Source organism: Heloderma suspectum, chromosome 3 (genome assembly GCF_057233095.1).
Source record: "Heloderma suspectum isolate Gila_16-S chromosome 3, 16-S_ref, whole genome shotgun sequence".
In the NCBI taxonomy this organism is placed as follows: Eukaryota; Metazoa; Chordata; class Lepidosauria; order Squamata; family Helodermatidae; genus Heloderma; species Heloderma suspectum.
In genome coordinates, this window is record NC_139460.1 from 179,210,772 (window position 1) to 179,231,192 (window position 20,421).

At 44.5% G+C, this 20,421-nt stretch overlaps 1 protein-coding gene across 5 annotated transcripts; it reads left to right on the forward strand.

Moving 5' to 3' along the window:
• Positions 1-3: 3 nt before the first annotated feature.
• Positions 4-18,475, forward strand: ZNF488 (zinc finger protein 488). 5 transcript variants are annotated; one of them, XM_084845088.1, is made up of 5 exons: positions 4-136; positions 3,161-3,333; positions 8,735-8,957; positions 11,085-11,316; positions 15,669-18,475. In XM_084845088.1, exons 2-5 carry the CDS (start codon positions 3,290-3,292, stop codon positions 16,811-16,813), a joined length of 1,644 nt encoding a protein of 547 aa, XP_084701214.1. In that variant the 5' UTR covers positions 4-136; positions 3,161-3,289; the 3' UTR covers positions 16,814-18,475. The 5 variants fall into 5 exon arrangements, with proteins under 5 accessions (XP_084701214.1, XP_084701215.1, XP_084701216.1 ...); XM_084845089.1 differs by lacking the exon at positions 3,161-3,333; XM_084845090.1 differs by lacking the exon at positions 3,161-3,333 and having other exon boundaries at positions 8,812-8,957.
• Positions 18,476-20,421: the final 1,946 nt, after the last annotated feature.

Consider the following 20,421-nt stretch of genomic DNA (forward strand, 5'->3'; position numbering starts at 1 on the left):
CCCGAGGCGCCGGCGGCGCAGCGGAGCGGAGCGGAAGGGGGCCTCGGCTGCAGGAGCCCCGGCAGCCGCCCGAAGCGTGGTGCGGTGTTGGCGGCGGCGGCGGCTTCCCCCTCGACAGAACGCGGGGCAGCGGAAGGTAGGGCGGCTTGGCGGACAGGCGGCCGCCGGCGAGCTGGCCCGGGGGCGAGCGAGCGGCAGGCGGCGCTTGGCTGCGGCCGCCGGCGTCCTCGCTTGGCCGTCGAGGGCAGCTGCTGTGGGTGAACTCCCGCCGGCTGGCCTTCCGCGAGGAGGGCGCGGAGGGCGCGGGGCGCCTGTGGGAAGCTCCCAGAGCACGGGAGCCGAGGGGTCCGGCGGGCCAGGGCGGGTGTCTTCCACGTGATGTGCAGCCCGATCCCAGGCACGCCTACTCGGGTGTCAGGCCCAGAGAGTCAAGCGGGACATACCCCCGGGTAAGCGCGCAGAGGACTGCAGGGCTCGATCCAGCCAAAGTTCATTGACTTTAGTGGAAGATGTCTCCCTATGAGCTCAGCCTCTCGCACTGAAGCGCAGCGCTTGTTTTCCGGGAAGTAAACCTCATTAGGTTCATTGGGGCTTCATCACTCGTGTGGTCACAATTACAGGCTTAAAGACGCTTAACTTCGGACTGGATCGTGCCCAGTGTCGAAGGCGGAGTTGCGGGGTGGGCTGGGGAGTTAGACCTGTTAGAGGAAACGGTTTGGATTCAGGACGGGGCGCTTCCGATGGCACTTCTTGAGGGACATAAGCGCCGGTCAAGAATGGCCGGATCCTGGAGCCCCTGCAGAAAGCACGGTGCTGCGGCGGGTCTTGGCAGCGAGTTGCCACGAGCCCGTTCCGTGGCCGCAAAGGCGGACTGGCCGCCCCGCGAGGCGGTCGCTGCTAGTGGCTCGAGCCCAGCGTGAAGCAGCCTCAGCCCGCGGGCTTTCCTCCCCCGCCCCAGCTCTTGAAAGGAGCGGCGGGGCGCAGCCTTTGACCATCATGGTTTTGAGGCGCTTTTGCAGTCAGCTGTTGGAATACTAAATTGGGGTACGCAGATGTTGACATTCAAAACTTGAATTCTGGATTTGAGATGGATTTCAAATATTGCTGTGGCGGAGTGTGGAACTTGGGTTACAGGAACTGGCAGATCATGTAAAATGAAACGCTACCTTTGGATGTTGCCAGCGTTTGGATCTTGATATATTTTCGTTGGAAGATAAATGGTTGTCTGTTGTCGAACCTTGACAATTAAAGTCTCGAGCTTCATATACAATAAAGATATGTAGGGCGCTATGGGTTGCGCCCTGGGGACTGCCAAGCCCCCGAACTCGGAAGCGTGGGAGCGCCCTGTGCAGAGAGGGAGGCACCTCGTGCTGCGTTTGAGCTAGGGGGCGATTTCGCCTGTCTAATGGAGGCTCCGGGGGGGAGGCTGCGCGGCAAGAGGAAAAAGCCTAGGCCCCAGTCTTCGCCCCGCCCCCCAGGAACCACTCCTGTCCGCGGCTCAGCCGAGAGGCAGCTGGCGCGGCTCTCCGCGCGGGCCCCGAGGGGGGGCAGGGGGGAACGCGGCTTCCCGCCTCCCGGCTGCGGAGCGCTGCCGTAGAGCGCGGAGCTCGGGCGCCAGAAATCCCCCACACGCGGTCTAGGGGACGTGGGATTGCTCCCTCCAGCTGCAGGCGTATAATACATACCTGGGAGTAGGTTCCGTTGACTGAATTCACTGGCACTTAATTCTAATATGCATAGGATTGCACTGTTGGGCTTTTAATTCTACACTTTCCTGGACATAAGCCGTGTCGAACGCATTAAGACGTACTTCTGAACAAACGTGGATAGGTTTGCAGTGTTATCCTATCAGAAATGATTCAAAATACGTTGAATAGGTGATACGGTACTGGAAGAATTAATATTAAACATACTTCAGTTCAATTTAAAATATAGTAGGTTACTTTTGGGGGTCCGTTATCTTTAAGGCTGCAATCTTATACCCATTTACCTGGGAGTAAGCTCCACTGAACTCGGTGGGATATGCTTCTGGTTGTGGCATCGTGCTGTAAATTGTTTTGAAACAACTGTAAATGCAAATTAATAATTATTAAACTACTGATATAAAAGGAACCTACCTTTTCATGTGTTTGTTTAAAATCTGTATTCTAGAGTAAAGAAGTTTTGAGAGTAATCCTTATTCCGTTAGGGGGAGTGGATGACATAATTAAATCTATATTCCTTATAAGAAATATCCAGTGGGGGGTGCAGACACCAACATTATTTTTATAAGTTTATATCACTTTGAAATTTAAATGGGCAGATTCTTCTTTGTGAGACTATTGACAAGTATAGCTGCCCTGTAATATTTGAAACATTTGAATAAAATGTTCATTAAAAATGTGGCACTTGTGTTGTGCAGTTGAAAATTCATCTGTTGGAGGGGTTTTGATAAACTTTCTACCTTTACCCAGTTAAGGAAAAAGCAACCCTGGATCTTTGCAGTTCTTTATAGCAATATACTGCATTTATGCTATGTTTATGTAATTAAGTTTGGCTAGGTAGGCCTATGATCTTACAGAAAAAAGAAAAAGAGGCAGAGGGAGCAATCCTATGTGTATCCACGGCTGCTTCCAAGCCCGGGGGTGACCGCCTATCCAGTGCAGGGTGGGAGGAGTGGCGAGGAGCAGATCTCCTCCTCGCTTCCCCCACCCTGCGTTTGCAGCTAGACAGCCGATATCGGCTGTCTAGCCACAGGACCTCGGGGCATGGGAAGCAGCGGCTAGACAACATGTAGGATGTGTCGTACTGGCATTTCTGACCTCCCCACCCTGGCCCACCCCATGGGAACGTCCCATTTTTGCTGCTCTGCACTGCTCTTTCAAGCATGGAGTGTGGGGCCAATCTGCACAGCCTACGAGGCGACGCAGGAGGGGGTGGGGGTCGGTTCTCTGGGACCGGCTCTGAGGTTGGTTCCCAGGAACCGACCTATCCTATGGCCATCTAGCCGCTGACTAGCCATAGGATTGCGCTCTTAACTTTTTGTGTATCCAAATTTACCAAAATGAGAACAAGAACCCATTTTTGTTAGCTAAATACCATGAAGTATCCTTTGCAAAAATTCTTTGTTTATGTACATATTTTGTAAATAATGTAAATTTTGTAAACCTCTTTTACCTAGGTTTACTGAATTGATTAGTGCCATTCGTTATCCCTATGACACATGTGATACTATGCATTTGACTAACAGCTTTTCAAAATAGCAACAGAAAAAAAACACCCAGCCTCAAGTGTGCTGAATAACAAGAACATGGGGGCAGCAGAGAGGGCAGTTTCAAGGCAGATGCCTATAAGGTGGGACATTTAGCCCTTCTTCTGCTTCCTGATTTTGGCTCCAATCCTGTTGGCACTCCTTACTCAAGTTTACCATTAGAGGGAACTGTATAACGATAATTTTAATAGAGTTTATTAGTATAGTGCAGTTAGTGTACGTGGTCCATTACAGAGTAACTTAAGAAAAAAGGCAGTCCCTTTCCAAGGTGTTTTATCTTCTAGGTAATTATTTATTTACAGTATTTATAGCCCACCTCTCAACCATAGTTGTCAAAACAACTTACAGTATATAAAAAAATAATGTTTTAACCTTTGAAAATCTATCCTAAAAACAATACAACATACCACCAGGTCAGAGCAGTAACAAAATCCAGTTAATCAGTAGCCTTAAATATCAGTAAATGCACAGGTAAACATAGTTTTTTTTTTTTATCCTAACATCTAAAAATCATCAGATTAGGTGCCGATCCAATGGATATGGGATGGGAGTTCCACAAGTAAAACACTAGAGAAGGCTATGCCCTGATAGCTATCCTTGCTTCTGAAGGCCCCCATGGAAGATTTAATACTGGGCATCTTCATAGGGGAACTTCATAAGAGTCATTTTCATACCTAGGAGTATGCAAGACAATTTTTTTCCCATGCCATTACTCCATTTTTGTTTTTTAAAGGGCCATTTTTTTAGTACTCATCTGTTTTAACTCAGTTTCTTTCTTTACTTACAATGGTCTTCTTTAAAATACTTTTTTGCCGATGCCTTTGGTCTCCCCTCCTGCTGGCAACCACAGTTTCCCCCTGCAGAATGCCCAGGATGTTGCATAATTTCTTGGGGGGGGGGGATAGTGGCTGCCATTAAACAATGTCAGCTGCCATTTTTGTTATTTTTGTGAGGTCGGTGGGTTGGCCTGGAAAGCTGGAATGATTCAACATCCAGGCAAGGCATGCTGTGGAGGGAAATGGCAGCCCCTCAGAAGCACCTGCTGAACTGAGCTCCTGCCACCACCTTCTCAGAATGGTATGAATGAGGAATCCCATTTATTCCTCTCTGCTTTCTTGGAACAGATGCTTTCTTGGAACTAAAAGCAACCCATATAGTTTAATTTTCCATTCATTCCAAAGTGACTGCACTTCCTTTGCTGTTAGCCTGATCCCGAGCTTTATCATTCAGAAGCAGCTCTTTGGATTGTGTCTAGAAACAAACTAGTAGCCAGTGAATCTCTCAAAGTACTGGCAAGATGTGTTTCATTCCTTGCCCTGTGCCTGTGTTCTGCACCAGTTTTTCAGCAGTCTAAAATGTTTTTCACCAGTCTTCTTGTAAAGTACATTGTTTTAATTTACCTTCAGTATTACCAGGACATTCATAACTCCAGCTAGATCACTTCTTTCTAAGGAAAGGGCCACAGCTGGCACCCCAGCTAAAGTTGGTTAACGATGCTTTGTGCTTTGGGAAGCCAAAGTCAGGGAGACGCCTGCTTATTTTGTGCTAGCCTGCCCGGTGTTCTGGAGAACTCTTTCCTCAGGGGCTACCTGCACTAGTCAAAAACTCCTTGTCACTGCAGGTAGCCCCTGAGGAAGGAGTTCATCTCCAGAATACTGAGCGGTACAAACTGCAGACTTGATCCTTTAGGACAGCGATAAGGAGCCTCGTGCCTGGGGCCAGGTACAGCCTGTGTGGGCTCTCATCTGGCCTGCTGGCTTCTCCCCAGGCCCTCTCCCTCAGGCAGGGAATCCCTGCTGGAAATCTCTGATTACTGATAGGAGATAAGAGAATTCCCCTTCTCTCTGTCTCTCTCTCTCTCACACACGCGCACACACGTGTGTTAGTTTCAGACTTTAAAAAAAACCCTCCATGGGCACCAGTGGAGGCTTTAAATAGCCTAATTGTAGCACTGGGGCCATTTTCAGAGGGAAGGGAAGGGCTAGAACCCCCCCCCCCGCTAATGCTGCAACCCACTCAAAATCCTCCCCCCACTCCTGTGCTGCAACCAGTCTTTTAAAAACCTTCCATTGATGCCAGTGGGGGCATTTAAAAAGTCTAATTGTTGGCCGAGGGGGGCACATTTTCAGGAGAGGGGCATATGAGTGTATGTCAGTGTCTGGCAACCATGTTGGGCGACATGCTAGCAATGAGATGGCCCTGTCCACTTTGGGATTTGGACCCAGCCACCGCTGGCATGTGGTCTCCAGTGTGCTTGCCCAGAGCCAATTCACCCTTTGGGCTGAAAAGGGTTCCCTGCCCCTTCTTTAGAAGTGCATCCTTATCACAACTTAGTTCCTCAGTCAATTTTATCTGGTTTGTTCTTACCCGGTTTGAGTTTCAGTTTATTGGCCCCTAGCCAGCCTATTACTGGGTCTAGATCCCTGTTCAGAACATCCACTGCCTCACCTGAATGATGGAAAGGAGCGAGAGTGTTGAGTGTCTTCTAAATGCCAACCGCAGTGAAGGAGCATTCACCATGCAAAACAGAAGCCTTAGTCACATCACATCTGCTCTGCTGTAATGTGCTCTACGTAGGGTTGCCTATTAAGAGTATCTGGAAATGACCATTTGTCCAGGATACGGTGGCTAGATTGTTGAGTGGGGCCGCATATGGACTGGACCGTGAGGGCCCAATATTAAAACAACTGCACTGGCTTCTGGTGTGTTTGGGGGCCCAATTCAAAGTGCTGATGATGACCTTAACTTGATCCCAAACGGTGATCTGAAAAGCTGCTTACTCCTATAAGAGCTTGCCCACCGGTTTATTTATTTGTTACATTTACATCCCACCTTTCCTCCAAGGAGCCCGAGGGGGCATGCATGATCCTCCTCCTCTCCATTTGTCCTCGCAACAACCCTGTGAGGTAGGTTAGGCTGAGAGTTGGTGACTGGCCCAAAGTCACCTGGTGAGCTTCATGGCCGAGTCGGGACTAGAATATGGGTCTCCCAAGTCCCAGCCCAGATGAAGATCTTTATGAGAAGTCATTTTTTCTGTCCCAGCATCCCCAGGAGTAGGGAGGGGGCCTCTTCAGGAGCCATGCCCATGCTCTGGACCTCCCTCCCAAGGGAGGCTCATTTCACCTCCTCATTAATGGCCTTCTACTGGATGGCTAAAACCTTCCTTACTTAAGAGGACGTTGGGAATATGAATGGTTTTTAAGTCCTGCACTGCGTTGTATTTTAAGTTTCTGCACTGAACTGTTTTTATCACTGGAGGATGTCTGCTTGTTTTAATGGCTGCCTTCTATCTTTTTCTGCTGTTTTTAGTCATTTAGGTGGGTTTTTTTTTAAATTAATCAATTTTTTATTGTGAGTTTCAACAAAACAAACAGAAAGAAAACAAAAAATTGGAAGTATAGCTTTAATGTCCTCAGTTTCAAATAATACAATATTCTAGAAAAAAAGGAAAAGGGTATAGATTACACATAAACGTCAGTAAAAGCAGACCAAATATACAAATATAACTCTATTCGCAAGTGACGGCTATATACCATTCTTTCTTTAGTCGTTTAGGTTTGATTTGTTTTTAACTTATTGTTGTTAGTCACCTTGAACATTTTAAAGGGAAGGCAGGATATAAATGTTTTAAATAAAATATATGGTAAGAATACCAAGAGCACTTCATTATAGCAGCTTGATCTTTTGCTGTACTGGTGTGGATCCTCATGTATTGGTGGCATGTTCTGCTCAACAGATGAGGACAATGCTATGAAGTACATCCTGTATTGGGCATCATTAACATTTGGTGATGAAGCCTGCCAGACAGATGACATGCACATTTTTCAAGCATAGGATAGGTTGATTCTCTTATGTGAAGCCTTTCCCAAGATCAGTTAGTTAAAGCATCAGGAAACCCTCCATTTTCATATGACACAGCAAATACCTTCTTCTTTTCTTTACCATAGCAGGCAGTTGTTGAAGGGACCAAGTCTGTAGTTTGGGGGTCCTTCTAGACTTCTTGTTGAATATGGAAGTGCCGGTGGTAGCAGTAGCCAGGAGTGCCTTTTACCAACTTCAGTTGCAATCATAAACATTAGTCTCAAGTCACAATTGCCAATCAGTTATTTTTTTCACTGGTGTTAGTCAACAAACCAATGTTGTTGATTTACAAAATGTCACTGTGGCTCTTATTGGATTCTACGCATCACGATGAGGATTTATTAAATGTATTTCTTACCTGCCTTTCAAGATTGTAGTATTCCTAAGGCAGTAAAATATAAAACAGTAACATTCAATATCAACAAATTTTAAAACCACCTTAAATTTAAACAATTTTAATATAAGCCAGTTAAAATCAAATATAGTAAAATACAATATAATACAGTTCAAATTTATAACAGCAAATCTTTTCAGTTAAAAGCCAAAGACAGTATGTTTTTAAAGTCCTCTTAAAAAGCAGCCACAGAGGGATCCAGCCATATCTCTCTTGGGAGTGAATTCTACAAGGTAGGGGCCATTACAGAGAAGGCCCTCTCTCTAGCGTCCACCAACTTTACTTATCTTAGTGGCAGGTTGTGATGTGAGTAGGGCCCCTGAAGATGATCTTAAAAGAGAGCAGGTTCTACTTACGCTTGCCTTTTGAAGATGGTCCAGAAACTGGTTAGTACAGAATGCAGCTATAGCACTAACAGGGACCTGGCAGTACGATGGTAGTATTCCCGCACTTTAACTGCACAGGCTCCTAGCCCATTTCTGGGCTCAATGCAAAGTGCTGTTCTTGGGCTTTAAAAGCCCTTCACAGTTTGGGACCAGTGTATCTGAAGGACTGCCTGCCTGCGTACGTGCTTGTCTGTGTATTAAGATCTTCAGCAGAGGCTCATATCCAGGTAGCCCTGCTGTCTGAGGTGCAGTGGGTGTCTATTGGGGAAAGGGCCTTTTCAGTAGTGGTGCCCTGACCATTCCAAATAAGCTTCCCCCCACCTTAACATATAACACACATTTTGCTGACACTTGTTTTAAGAAAAAAGGAGAGAGAAACTCTTGGAATGATAAGCCCCTTGTCCCAAATTGTAAGAATTCATCCCATTCCCCCAAATTCAACAAATTTCCCCCACCCCTCCCCCACAGACTTGCAGGGACAAATGGTCCTGCAAGAATGGAGAGGTATATCCAGCCCAACTTTAATTTCAGGAACAGGTGAAGAGGTTTAATTTTTCCATGCTTTAAAATCTAATCTGTTTTATCTCTACTGCTGTTTTATCTCTACCTGGCTTTCTGTTTTTAGTATATAGTATTATTGTATTTTTGTTTTTTTCATAAGCTGCCCTGGGAATTGAAGGGTGGGTAAAACCCTAAATACATAAATAAAAATAAGTTACAGGATTGTTTTAATTTTATTATTAAATTGTCTTTAAATATATTTTAATTGCCACACTGGGAGTATTCTTACTGAAGATGTGGAGTCATTTTAATGGAGTCATTTTAATTCTTTGCTCCTTACAGTTTTGCAATGGAACTTGCACTTTTGCCTAAAGAATTCAGGATGAGTGACAGCAAACTTCTGTATCACCATTTCCCAGATGTATTAGCAACTGTTCATACCACTCAAGAAATCCCAGAGGAAGCCATTTTGGGTCCATGTCTTCTCCAGGACACACAGTTGGACACTGTAGCTTTTATTGCACTCAAGTGCTCAGAGAGAAGAAACGTTCATTATGTAATTAAGGTAGGAGATTATTCAGAGTATCTTGGGTATCTAGAGGCACTGTTGGCCAGCAGACAAGCCAATCTGGGAGTAAGGGTACAGGCTGTTCTGGCTGGGGTTGGCCTTCCTCCAAAGGATCAGATTTGCAGTTCGGGGCTGCTTCTGGATCTGGCATTGCTCCTGGATGGCTAGTTGGCTGCTTGGGCCAGGAGTACCTTTGCCCTACTTTGACTGGTGCACCGGTTGTGCTCCCTCCTGGAGAAGGCAGCTCTGGCCACAGTGCTGTAAGCCCAAATCACCTCCCACGTAGACTCTTGCAATGCGGTGTACCTGGGGCTTCCCTTCCAAAGTGTTCAGAAACTGCAGCTAGTGCAAAATGCGGTGGCCAGATTGTTTTCTGGCACATACTTTGTCGGCCATATTACACTGGTCTTGCATCTCCTGCACTGTTTGCCAGGTTGTTTACAGGTGCAATTCAAGGTGCTGGCCCTTACTTATAAAAGCCCTGAATGCTTTGGGACCATATGAACATGCCCATAGTTAAAGATCTGTTTCAGAGACACTTCTGTATGTCCCACCACCTAGAAAAGCTAGTGAGAACACAGTTCACTGTCTTCTCTGTGATGGCATCCTGGCTATAGAACTCTCTTCCAAAGAAGGTTAGATTGTGCCTTTGCTTAGTTTTAGGCAAGCTGTTAAAAATTCTTTGTTCTGGATGGCTTTTGAGTGATTTTAAATGTATTTGTGCCATTCCAATCTTTAAAAATTTGTATTTCTCCTATTATTAATTTTGTTGTATTAGGATGTTTTAAATTTTTTACATTGTAAGTTGCCTTTCTGGGACAAAAGGCGATTCGGAGCTAATTTTATAAATAAAAAAAATTAAAACATCAATTGATTTCTGTCATCCAGCATAGTTATGGCACCTGGCACCGTACCTTCTAATTACCACCATATCATGTACATGGTCAGGGAACAGGATGGATCCCTATGGGGAAGCAGAGGAAAAGTCACGAGGAAGTAATGTGTATCTCCTCATCACAGCTTTGGGGGACCTCCCAGCCAGGAATGAGTTCTATCTATCTATCTATCTATCTATCTATTTATTACATTTCTATACAACCTAATTGCTGAAGCTCTCTGGGCAGTTCACAACAATTAAAACCGTAAAAACCGTAATACAGTACAATAAAACTTAATATAAAACTTTAAAAAGTTGAAAATGACAATATAAAACCAAAGTAAAAACTAGCAGCAATGTAAATATTTAAAAATACAGTAATAGACTTCAGAACAAGAGAAACTAAAAAACTAAATGCCTTGGAAAATAAGGTCTTCACCTGGTGCCAAAAAAGATTATAGCATAGATGCCAGGTGAGCCTCTCTGGGGAGGGCATTCCACAACCAGGGTTCCACAACGGAGTAGCCCATATACCTCAGCAAAGTCTCACAGTTGGGCCAACAATCCCTCATAGTAAACCAGGGGCAGACAACCTGGTGCCCTCCAATGTTTTGGACTGCAGTTTCCATAATCCCTGACCATTGGCCATGCTGGCTGGGGCTGAGTTGTAGCTCAAAATATCTGGGAGGCACCAGGTTGCCTACCCCTGTAGTAAACCATAATAAAGGCCACAAAATGTCTAACAAGATGAATAGGGTGAAATTTTCCCTATTTATCTCAAGGTGGAGATGACTGACCAAATCCAGAAACGCATTCTTGAAGTCTTTCCAAGGCTAAAGCCAAGATCTAGGAGGTTCATGGTCTCTGTATGTAGTGCGGGACAACCATTCACTCACTCAGAACCTTCCTCCCAAGAGGAAGGTAGAAGACAGGGTAGTCATTGGGTAATTGGGTAATCTACATCGAGACTGAATTATTTTTTTTAGAAGTAGGGCATCTTGTAGCCTGCCCTCCCTCAATATTTGTAGAAGTTTTTGAGAATGAGAGTAAAAGAGTTGGGGATGGGCAGCATCCCCAAGGGTGAAATCTTGCTCTTTTCATCTTCTGCGTTGGATTTGAGGCTTGTGGGAAGATAATGTTTATCACCATTATGGGCATCTCAATATGCTAGAGCTCACACAGAACAGGCTTTGCAAATAAAACACAAGCAAAATCTTCTGACATATCTCTGCTTTTTTGTTGAATAGGTAGATGCTACCTCAGCACAGAACCCTGGTGGCTTTCCCTGGATGAGGTTGGTTCAAGCAGCTGCCAACAAGAAAGAGCAGAACCTAGAAGCCCACTTAAAGAATAGCCAGTTGTACTATCGTCCTACAAGGAAAATACACAGAAATGAGGAACTCCTGGTTTGGTATGATGAGGAGCTTTCCAGGCTTCTGGGATTCAGTGAGATTAAAGCCAGCAGGAGGCTCCAGAGTGGTGAGTATAGAAGGCCAGCAGTTTCGCTAATTTGTCTGCTGGTTTGTGCAGGTATTTCTGGGAGCTGGCCAATATTTCGGAAATGTGGGGGTTGCTCACTCAGGTCTTAGCTCTGAGCAATTACCTTCTCCTTATAGGCGGCCCAGGCTTACCACTGATGCTCATGGGGAGCTTGCAGGTACTAACGTTTTGTCTGGGAGCACAACCTTTCTCTTCCTAAACAGAAAGACAGACACAGTAGGACATGCTTTCTATTCCTAGCATTTGTCATATTGGAAGTTGAACTTGCAAAGGAGGGCAAATAAAAGATCCAGATCTCTATAGAAATCGGTAGAACAGGAGTAGCTACTCACTTTGTTCATTGCTAGGAACCTGAGTTGCTCTTTTCACATGAGCGTAAATTAGGTAGTGGGTAAATGTGCTCACTGTTTCTTGAGCTGTGACTTTGCCATAGCCCTTGGACTCTGAACATCTTGGTGTGTTTGTAAATCTGTTCCCATAGACCATTTTCTAACTTCTATGAAGTTAGGAGATACACAATTGCTTAAAAGTCATAGTAAGGAAATTGTTGTGTCACCTTGAAGAGCTTATTATGACATAAGCGTTCATGGACTAGAGTCCACTTCATCAGATGCACCAAAAGAAACAGGGCTTCACCACAACAGCTTTTTTTTAGCCCATAGTTCACCAGAGCTTCTGCCTCCAGATTCTTTGTGGGATAGATCAGCTCCTTTACACGGGCAGACATGGGCTTTGAATCAAAGACTTCCTCTCTCAGTAAATTCTGTATGTTTCATTGTACAGCCACTAGATGGTGCTGCCAGTATATCGCATTAACATCCCTTATCGCTTTATCTCCAGTCCTTTTGAAAGTGGGATAAAGGGGGGGAAGTGTGGGAGACTTCCTGGAGGTTGAATATGTTTTGTAAAGGACCCTCAGTTTCCATGAGTGGTCAATCATGAACGTGCAATAAATCACTGGTATGGAAATGCTCACAGTCAGGCTTAACATAGAAAAAGGAGTTGGCATACTGAGTCCTGTGAATAGCCTCCCTATTCCAGAGCTTCAGGTTTAGAGAAGGCCATAATCTGAAAATCTAGCTTCCCAGGAGTTCACTCTGTGGTCTTTCCTAGCACTTCGGCCGGACGGCCGGACATACTGTGTGTGGGACCAAAATGATGGCACATTGTGCATTCTACCAGTAAGCTGTGGACGCATGTGTTATTATTAACACTTTCTATAACTCTTTATAAGAGTTCCTTATACATGTTCGTAGTGTTTTGCAAGAATCTATCATTTTTATCATGCCACATTCCTATCGGATAGGTTCCTATTATTCCCATGGCTAAGAAAAAGTTACTTTGCCTTGGTCTTCACTGTGGAAGATGTTACACAGATACCTATGCCAGAACCAAATTTTCAGGGAGGACATTTGAAGAACTGGCAAGAGATGAAGTTCTAGGGCTAATTGACAAATTAAAAATTAATGTCATTGTGTCTGGGTGGCATACACCTGAGAGTTCTTTATGAACTCAAGTGTGAAATTGCTGATCTCCTAACAAAAACCTGCAACTTGTAACTAAAATCAGCCTCTTTACTAGAGGATCGGAAAGTAGCCAACATAATGCTGATTTCTCAAAAAGGATCCAGGAGTGGGGGATGGTAGGGATTATAGATCAGTGAACTTAACATCTGTTCTGAGTAAATTGATTGAAAGCATTATTAAAGATATAATTATTAAGCATATAGAAGAATAAGCCCTGCTGAGGAAGAATGAGCCTTCTGCAAAGGGAAGTGCTTCCTTCCCAAACATTTGGAGTTATCATCATCGTCTTTATTATGGCCACTGACCAGACTTTGAACATACAAAAATACAAAGAATCCACAAACACATTCGGGAAATATACAGTAAAATGAGTTCTGAAGAGGTCTTATTCTCATAGCATTCAAGAAGAATTTAGCAAAAGCCTCGATTGTATCCCTGTCCTCTGTTGTCCTAAAACAGTAGAGAAGTACATTCATATCTGATCTAGTATCAGACAGTAATTTCTCTCTAATCTCTATATAAAAGGAGCAGCAAAGTAAGACATGAACAACTGATTCGATTTCATTCCTTCCACATGGGCATATACGATCGAAAAGACTAGATTTCTGAAACCTCCCTTGTAACAGAGCAGAGGGTAAGACATGAAATCTTGCCAAAGTAAGTGCACGCCGATACTTGGGAATGTTAAGGATTGAGAAATATTTCTCTTCTACCATCCCATAACTCAGATTTGCACCCAATAACAGAGGAGAGCAAATTCTATCCGCTGCAGAACTTAAAGCTTGTAGATCATAATGCCTGACCCTTTGAGACAGCAGAGCTCTGGCCTGCTTAGCTTCCATCACTAGTACAGACTCTGGGCATAAGCCCAGAGAATTGATCTTATTCCAGAGCAATTTCATCCACTCAGAGACGTAAGGGTCATTGAGTATCTTATATATAAATAACCTAAAGATCCAGGCCATACAAACAGATTCAAAAATATAATGCGCTAATCCAAGCTTTTGAGGTGATTGTCTGTAGGCCAGTTTCCAACAAGAGAGCAGGGGTTGCCACGCATTTTGTAAGACCAAGGATGGAGCGTATGAAAGCTGCCTGATCAGATTCTATTGAAAAATTAACAGCTTTGATTTGATCTAGATTGCAATGCCATACGTCAATTGCATAAGTGACTTAGCCTTAAACACTTGAAATGCAGCAGGGACAAATTGACCCCCTTTGGTATAATAGAACCTTCTTATTGCAGCAGCTGTGTTGTTAGCTGTTGCTCTAGCCCTATCTCTCTGCAAAGACCACTTGAGAGCTTTATGAAAGTATATACCCAATGTTTGGAGTTATCAGAGACTGTCAAAAGCTTGTGGATAGGGGTGATAAAGTAGACATTATATACTACTTATAGTATAATCCTACACATTTCTAGTCAGAAGTAAGCCCCGCTGAGTTCATTCTGTAACCAGCAGCCTGTCCTAACCTGATTTCTTCCAGATGTGTTGGCCTGCAATACCCATCCTCTCCAGACAGCAAGCTAACGGCCAAGATGACTGAGGATGATGGCAGTCGCAGTCCATCACATCTGGAGAGCACTGGGTTGAAGAAGGCTGATCCTTAGGATTGCAACCTTAGACTTCCAAAAATCCTTTGACAAAATCTCTCACCAAAGGCTCCTGCGTAAATTTAGGAGTCATGGGTTAAGAGGTCCTTTTATGGATCGAATAGTAATTAAACAAAAAGAAATGGACAGTTTTCACAATGGATTCCCTCCTGAAGATATATATTTGGACCAGTAGTATTTAACTCATTCATAAATGATTTGGTCTTGGGGGTGAGCAGTGAAATAGCTGAGTTTGCAGATGATATCAAATTATTCTGGATGGTGAAAATCCACACAAAATGTAAGGAGCTCCCCAAAGGATCTCTCCAAACTGAGGGGAGGCGCAACAGAAAAGTTTCAGCGTAATTAAGTATAAAGTGCTGCCATTGGGGCAAAATTCCTGACTTCACATATACATTGATGGGAATGAGATCTTGGATTATAAATGAAAAAGTCAACTCAGCAAGCAGTGGTGGTAAAACTAGGATTATTAAGAAAGGAGTAGGAGGGCCAGTAGCATAATGTCTTCATACAAATCTGTGATGCTGCCACATTTGGAATACTGTGGAATCCATATTGGAATTCTGGTCACACTGTCTCAAAAAGGGTGCCATAGAGCTAGAAAAGGTGCAGAAAACAGAAATGAAAATTATGAAAGGATTGGAGCAACCTTCTTATGAGAAAAGGTGGACCTTTTACGTTTAGAAAAAAATATGACAAAGGGGACATGAAAGAAACTCATACATTGTAAAAAGGGAGTAAATAGAACCATTCCTCCATCCAGCACAGGTTGAATCCCTATTCCCTGATCTGCTTTTCCACAGACCAAAAGCACTTGTGTTTTGTCTCAATTAAGCTTCAGTTTGTGGATGAATTCATGGAGGATAGGTCTATCCATAGCTGTTAAACATGACAACTAAATGGCAGCTGCATCCTGTGAAGAGACAGTATGTCACTGAAAACTAGTTGCCCCTGCAACACCGGGGGAGGGCTATTGTCTTTGTGCCCTGCTGGTAGAGATGCTTCTTGGAGACACCTGGGTGGCCGCTTTGTGAACAGAATATGGGACTACATAGACAGATCTTTGGTCTAACCAGCAGGGCTCTTCTTATGTTCTTATGACTTGTTCGCTACATGCCAGCACCTCTTCCTGCCCCCACCTGTCCCCAAACATTGTTCAGTTGCTGCTAAATATCAGTTTTCTTTCTTCCTAGAGCTGGATTGCCCAAACTGCAAGCAAGTTTTCAAATGTGAGCACTCCTATCTTTCTCATGCCCGCTTCCTCTGCTCCCTGGAGAATAGTGCCCAGCTCTGGAGAAACTTTTCTGCCCCAAAGATGGTGAAAAGCAGGTTAGTGGGACAATCCACAAATTTTCACAGTCTGGCTAGGGACCTGGAGCTCAAAATAGCCACTTGGAAAGATGATCTCCATGGGGAGAGTAGAATGAACTGTGATGAGATGGAAAACAACCAGGGCGGGAAAAATGTGTTGCTGGAGAAAACCAGTTGCCTCCATGAAGAACAGTACAGTGGGACTAGGGATGAAGGAGCTGCTCAGCATGTGTTAGGGGGACCTTTCTGGAGGTTCAGTACAGGGAAACAAATAATTAAGAAGGGTACTGTGCCGCAGAAGGAGAGTGCGTTCACCGAAGTGAGGCAGATGAAGGAGAAGCTGAAAACTGAGAACGCCAAAGAGTTGGAACAAGGAAGAGGAGAGGCTCGCTTTGGCAAAGATATAGTTCAATGTTCATCGAGCAGTGCATTCTCCTTGGTGTGGCCCACCAGAGCTGCTGGGGAGCCAAAAAGTGCTTTCAGCAAGCCAGCAAAATGCCTGGTAGACAGAAGAACAGTGAGTGCCTCTCATTATCTGAATGATTCAGTGAAAGACCCAGGGAAGCTGTCAGGATGTATCTGTGCCACTGATATCATGCGATGCAACAGCCTTCTGACTTCCAGGTTCCTTGCGAGTGATTTGAATGGCTCCCGATTCCTGCAGACCAGCCGTGTTCAGAGCAACCCTTTCCCATATACTTCAGGACTATGGCCCATTCAGACCGGAGAGCAAATGCAGACCACACCCACTTCCACCTCAAACTCTTCCTCTGCTTCCTTGACTCTGTTGCCTCCCACCTTCACCTCCTTTGGCGTGGCAGCCCAGAACTGGTGTGCAAAATGTAACCTTTCCTTTCGCTTGACATCTGACCTTGTGTTCCACATGCGCTCCCATCACAAAAAGGAGGGTGCTTCACCAGAGTCCCAAGGCAAAAGGAGGCGGGAGGAAAAACTAACCTGTCCTGTCTGCCAGGAACTTTTTCGGGAACGGCATCATTTATCTCGACACATGACTTCTCATAATTAGGCCTGCAGTTGTCCAGTTGCAGTGTGTGTGTGTGTGCGCGCGCATTTGTGCATGCATACGTTGAGTTGTTTCCATTCATTTTCTGCTAGATTTAATTAGAACCTTCTGATAGAGATTTGCAGTGATTTCTACTGTATTTTTCAGGAAAAAAATGCCATCATTATGTGAGCTCCAACCAGCTATATTCTTGGAAATCAAACACTGTACATAAATTTCTAATGAAATTAAAAGAGTGAGATAATTGATGGTGTGCCAGTTTGGAAAGTTTGGGGGGTTGGGAGTTGGCTTTTTATGCCTCAAGCCTTTCCTTGAAAAACCCAAAGTGACCTGAGGAGCGCAGCCAGATCTATGGAGCAGAAGTGTGTATGACTGTCATAAGTAATTATTGGGTAATTACTGCAACATCACACTCGCAGCAGTGTGACATCACCGGTGATAATAACATACGCTGTCTACACACATATTCCAGTAAAGTTTTGGAACTGTTCTAGAGGTTGAAAAGAAGTTTTTTAGTATGATGAAAGGTGTGCACTTATCTGCTGTAACACAAGTCCTTAACAAAGAAACAAAACATTAGTACAAGGCTACCTCTAGCTTGAAGCAATGCCCAACCATTCCAGCCAACTATTCTTATTATGTAATTTCCTTTTTTCTGAAAACGTGTGCGCTCCTCTGCACTCCGTTTATGTAGTAGCACTGGGGTATGGCAGGTGCCTTGTTTCATTTTCAAGGGAAGGCAGGAACAGCCTCCCCCCCGCAAGCGTATTACTTGTGGCAGCCCTCCCCCTTGTGTCCATTACGTTAGCAGCACCACTGGTTCTAGAAGGCTGACACAAGACATAGTGGCTGCAGACCTTGAAATGGGATTAGACGACTGTGTGGAGGGCAGCTCTGTCAATGAGGATTAGCCATAATAGTGAAAAACAGCCCCCAGATTTTGAGCCAGTCGTCCTCTAAATACCAGTTGCTAATGGGAGATAGCAGGGGAAGTCTTCATGCTCTGCTGCAGCCTTCCCAAAAGTAACTGGTTGGCCTCTGCTGGAAACAGGGTGCTGGCCTACATAGAAGCCAGGTGAGAGCCAGCTGGGCTCTGCTGTTATGTTGTGCTTCTTACACTGTTTTGAATATATTGTGCTATAGGAAACTCACATTGGACATTATTTGAAAGCATTTGGAAACAGAAGACCTTAAAATGGGATTAGGTAAATGTATGGAGCAATCCTCCTTCGGTTAGATAAACAAATTTACACTTAAAACATCAATTTCCTCTAGTACCATGTCCTGCTAAAGTATGCAGTAGTGCAGCCAGGTAATTCTAGACCCTGGAGTTAATGGTCTTGCCAGAGGGATGGGGGTGGGGGTGGGGGGTGGGGTGCTTTAGACAGTTGTGTATATTTAGTAGTGAAGTACACAACGTTTCTCTGCCCCCAGCCTTTCCATACTTTATGATTGTGCCTTCTACATTCCTGATAGGTTAGAGTGAGCAAATGAATAAAAAACCTGTTTGCAAACCCTTAGATAGATAGATAGATAGATAGATAGATAAAAAATATTCTGAGCATGTGCAGTTTCACGTTTTAAATCACAGCGTTGTCTGTTGTCCTGATGCTAAACGCATTTACTTGGAAATAAGGATTGTTGTCAAAGAGGTTAACATATTTTAAAAATAAAAATATTAAAATGAGCATCTGTACCAATGTGTATGCCCAGCCAACCGGCCCCTGACTATTAGGTGTTCTTTAAAATAAGAAATAAAGGATGCTGCAGTGAACAGATCCAGCCCCAACATGCCCATGCTGACCCAGTTACTGATTCCAGGCATGTTTGCCTCCATTCCCTCCTGCTTTCTGCATGGTCATTTGGGGGACCCCTGGGCTACAGGGCCCTGGATTTCCATCCAGAAGATCACCTCTAGCTGCACCACTGTCCATATGACAATAACATCCGTTAATATTGGCTAGATGTGGGTGAGCCTTCCAAGGCTCTCCTTGGACTTGCTCAGGATTTTTCTGGGTGTCCCAGAAAAACCGGGAACACCTGGAAAACATTCCCAGTCCAATCTGAGGGCTTGGAAAGATGTCATGCCAGCTTGCTGCCTCCCTACTGTCCCCACCCCTTCAAGTGTCAGGAGAAGTGGGGTATACCTCTCTATGTGCTACAGTACAGTGGAGACACACACACAAAGATCAAGAGAAGCAGTACCGCACACGTGCGCACACGCACAACCTGGATTTAACATATACTTGTACCTGGAGAAGGACCACCTGCCCAGATTGTTTATTGCCTTCCTACAAGGTGAACAATCTGTAGAAAAATTGCCCCCATTGGGGCTGGGGGCCTGACGACACTGGGGATGAAACAAATTTCTATGGTTTTCTAGCCTGGCTGACCAGAAACGGTGACTAGAAAAATCAAGGGGTGAATGTGAAATTAACTAGAAAAGCCAGTAGGTAAATTTCTTAGCCAGGTTGTGAACCTGACCAGAAAAAGTAAGGATTCGCAGCCCCATTGTAACTATGATTCCTCAGAAGAAAGACAACTATGCACTTGCCCTGTGCTCCAGGCGCTCTTTTTAAATGTTTTACATACGGGCACACACCCCACCCCCTCGGGAAGCTAAAATGGTATTGAGAAGCACTCCGTTCAAACTGTCAGGAGAAAGGGTGTGTAGTAACCACTTCGGGAGGAGACAACACTTCCAGAAAGTTTTTTCCCCCATGAAAGAGGCTTCCATTTTTCTGCCTCATTCTCACAGCATTTTATAACTTATTTTGGTCACGTTTTTGAGCTTACCTAATCACTGTGAGGTGGCCAAGGATGCTTTCTGTTTTTCTTCCTTTCTAGTACACATCTCTCCTTTGCTCTGCAGCCTCCCAGGCTGCCTGCTCTTCCTGATCTGCAAAAGCCCTATAGGAGGAATTACCTCATGATGTTTTCCTCTGGGCTTTAATTGAAGTGTGGGAAGCTGTGGGCTGTCCGAGCAATTATTGTACAATGAAAAACAGGAGACTTGTGCACACTCCTCGCCCACCTCCTAAGTAAGGTAAGCACAAGAATCCCAAAACCAACCTATGAGAATTTCTCTGAAATTTTCTTCACCATTGAATTTATTTCCAAAAGCAATTTCTTTTCTATCAAATTGAATGAGAATGGTACAAAAAAATGTGGGCAAAATTTTCAGCATAGCACTCGATATAACACTGAAAATACAGGTGTTTTATTCCGGTGCTAAACTTAGTAACTTCTCTGTGCGTGTCTTTTGTTCCATAGTACAGGATAGAACAGTACTATTCACAACCAATTTAGAAGTCTGCATGTTCCCATGAGCATCTACTCCCACAGGGTGGGTGTGCACATGTATGTGTGCTCACGCACAGACACACACGCATGCACATACACAGGCAGCATTAGACTACATTTCCATCTACTTTGTACAGGATGTATTGGGCTGCAAAGGCAAACATTTTATGTACTTCCACAGGGGTTATTCAGGAACTGATATTTTTCACTGCCTGAGTTTCACACGTGAAGGATCACATGAACTCACCCACGAATAGGTGAAGAAGAATAAAGGACACACACTAGTGAGACAGCACTACATTTGGTGT

Excerpts from the sequence above, each read along its gene's own strand:
- ZNF488 (XM_084845092.1), top strand. The coding sequence starts at position 379 with ATGTGCAGCCCGATCCCAGGCACGCCTACTCGGGTGTCAGGCCCAGAG. Across the intron at positions 450-8,734 it reads CAAGCGGGACATACCCCCGG|TTTTGCAATGGAACTTGCAC; the intron begins GTAAGCGCGCAG and ends TGCTCCTTACAG. Across the intron at positions 8,958-11,084 it reads ACGTTCATTATGTAATTAAG|GTAGATGCTACCTCAGCACA; the intron begins GTAGGAGATTAT and ends TTTGTTGAATAG.